The sequence below is a fragment of the Austrofundulus limnaeus genome, unplaced genomic scaffold (genome assembly GCF_001266775.1).
Source record: "Austrofundulus limnaeus strain Quisiro unplaced genomic scaffold, Austrofundulus_limnaeus-1.0 Scaffold954, whole genome shotgun sequence".
NCBI classification, from domain to species: domain Eukaryota; kingdom Metazoa; phylum Chordata; class Actinopteri; order Cyprinodontiformes; family Rivulidae; genus Austrofundulus; species Austrofundulus limnaeus.
Window position 1 is genome coordinate 111,482 of NW_013953356.1, and position 1,336 is coordinate 112,817.

The following is a 1,336-nucleotide window of genomic DNA, read 5'->3' on the forward strand; positions in this document are numbered from 1 at the left end:
TTCAACATAATGATGACTGGTAGATAATTAGTTATTAGTGGTACTGCATTTTAATTTTAGAAAGCGCAAATCTGCTTATGAATTATAAAAATTAGTGAGATCGCTAAAGCGCAAAAGAAATATTTAGGTCCGCAATTAGTGGATTTGCGCTTTAGCGGGCTGGTGCCCACCACTGCAAACACCAAATAAAGTATTTATCATCAACCTTTTTTTAATTTTGTTGTATAATTAATGTGTGTACTCAGGTAAAGGCAGTGAAGCTTGGTCACATACTTGTGATTGACGAAGCTGACAAAGCTCCCACTAATGTTACCTGCATCCTGAAAACCCTGGTGGAGAGTGGAGAGATGATCCTGGCAGACGGTCGCAGAATCGTCTCAGGTATRTCCACAAACACAAATACAGTTCAGACAATCAGAGGCTCATTAAAAACACAAGCTAATTTTCTGAGCCACTAAAAGATGCTTATGGGACAAGATTTACCAGGTACCAGATAATCTTAGATTAGACTATTAAAAAAGGAGCAGTTTTCCATGTAGCTCCGTGTTTTCACACTCTCCTTTCAAGAGGGGCTTTAATACCAGTGGGATGTAAACACAATCTCAACTGTCTTGATTTCTTGTATATAAAGTTATAAATTAGAGGGAAATATCTAATTCAACTGATGCATTTCTGCTAGTTTTTAACACTCTTTCTGTTTGTTTAAAGATCCAAATGAAGCAAAGAAGAGGCCCAACGTCATAGTCATGCACCCAGACTTCAGGATGCTCGTCCTGGCTAACCGACCTGGTTTTCCTTTCCTGGGCAATGATTTTTTTGGAGCATTAGGTACACAACCACTCATGCACTCACTTGTAGCAGAGACTACAAACAGTCACCAACAAACACTCWATGTGCAGGGGGCTGTGTTCATCACAGGGCCACTTAAAGGCAAACAAGACCAACACCCATTCAAACTCTCACTTACACTTAGGGAGAATTTAGAATCACAAATGGACCTAACATGCACATTTTTGTTTGTGCCATGCACTATACTATAAATTACAATATGATATGATATAAACCAGGGGTTCTTAACCTTTTTGACCTCGGGGCCCAGTTTATTGAACATAAAGTGACACGAGGCCCAGTCAGACATTACCAATGTACAGATCAACATGATAATTATTCTAAATCTTGGTTTAGTTAAAAACACTATATTTGCCTATTTCTCCATACACCATTTTTTGGACTTAATCCTTGTTTCGATGTGATGGGTCACATTTCATTCTACAAAAAAAATTCAGGATTTTTTTACAGTGTTCTGTGTACTTTTAAACTTCAATTTTTGTCATAA

The 1,336-nt window shown here is 37.8% G+C and overlaps 1 protein-coding gene across 1 annotated transcript in view; it reads left to right on the top strand.

Annotated features, from left to right (window-relative positions):
• Window positions 1–1,336, top strand: part of vwa8 (von Willebrand factor A domain containing 8) — a gene marked incomplete at both ends in the record, with an annotated part of 104,173 nt that overhangs the window by 58,765 nt on the left and 44,072 nt on the right. The window contains 2 exon segments of the mRNA XM_014029805.1: window positions 246–381; window positions 709–828. Of these exon segments, the coding sequence (XP_013885259.1) occupies window positions 246–381; window positions 709–828 (256 nt within the window).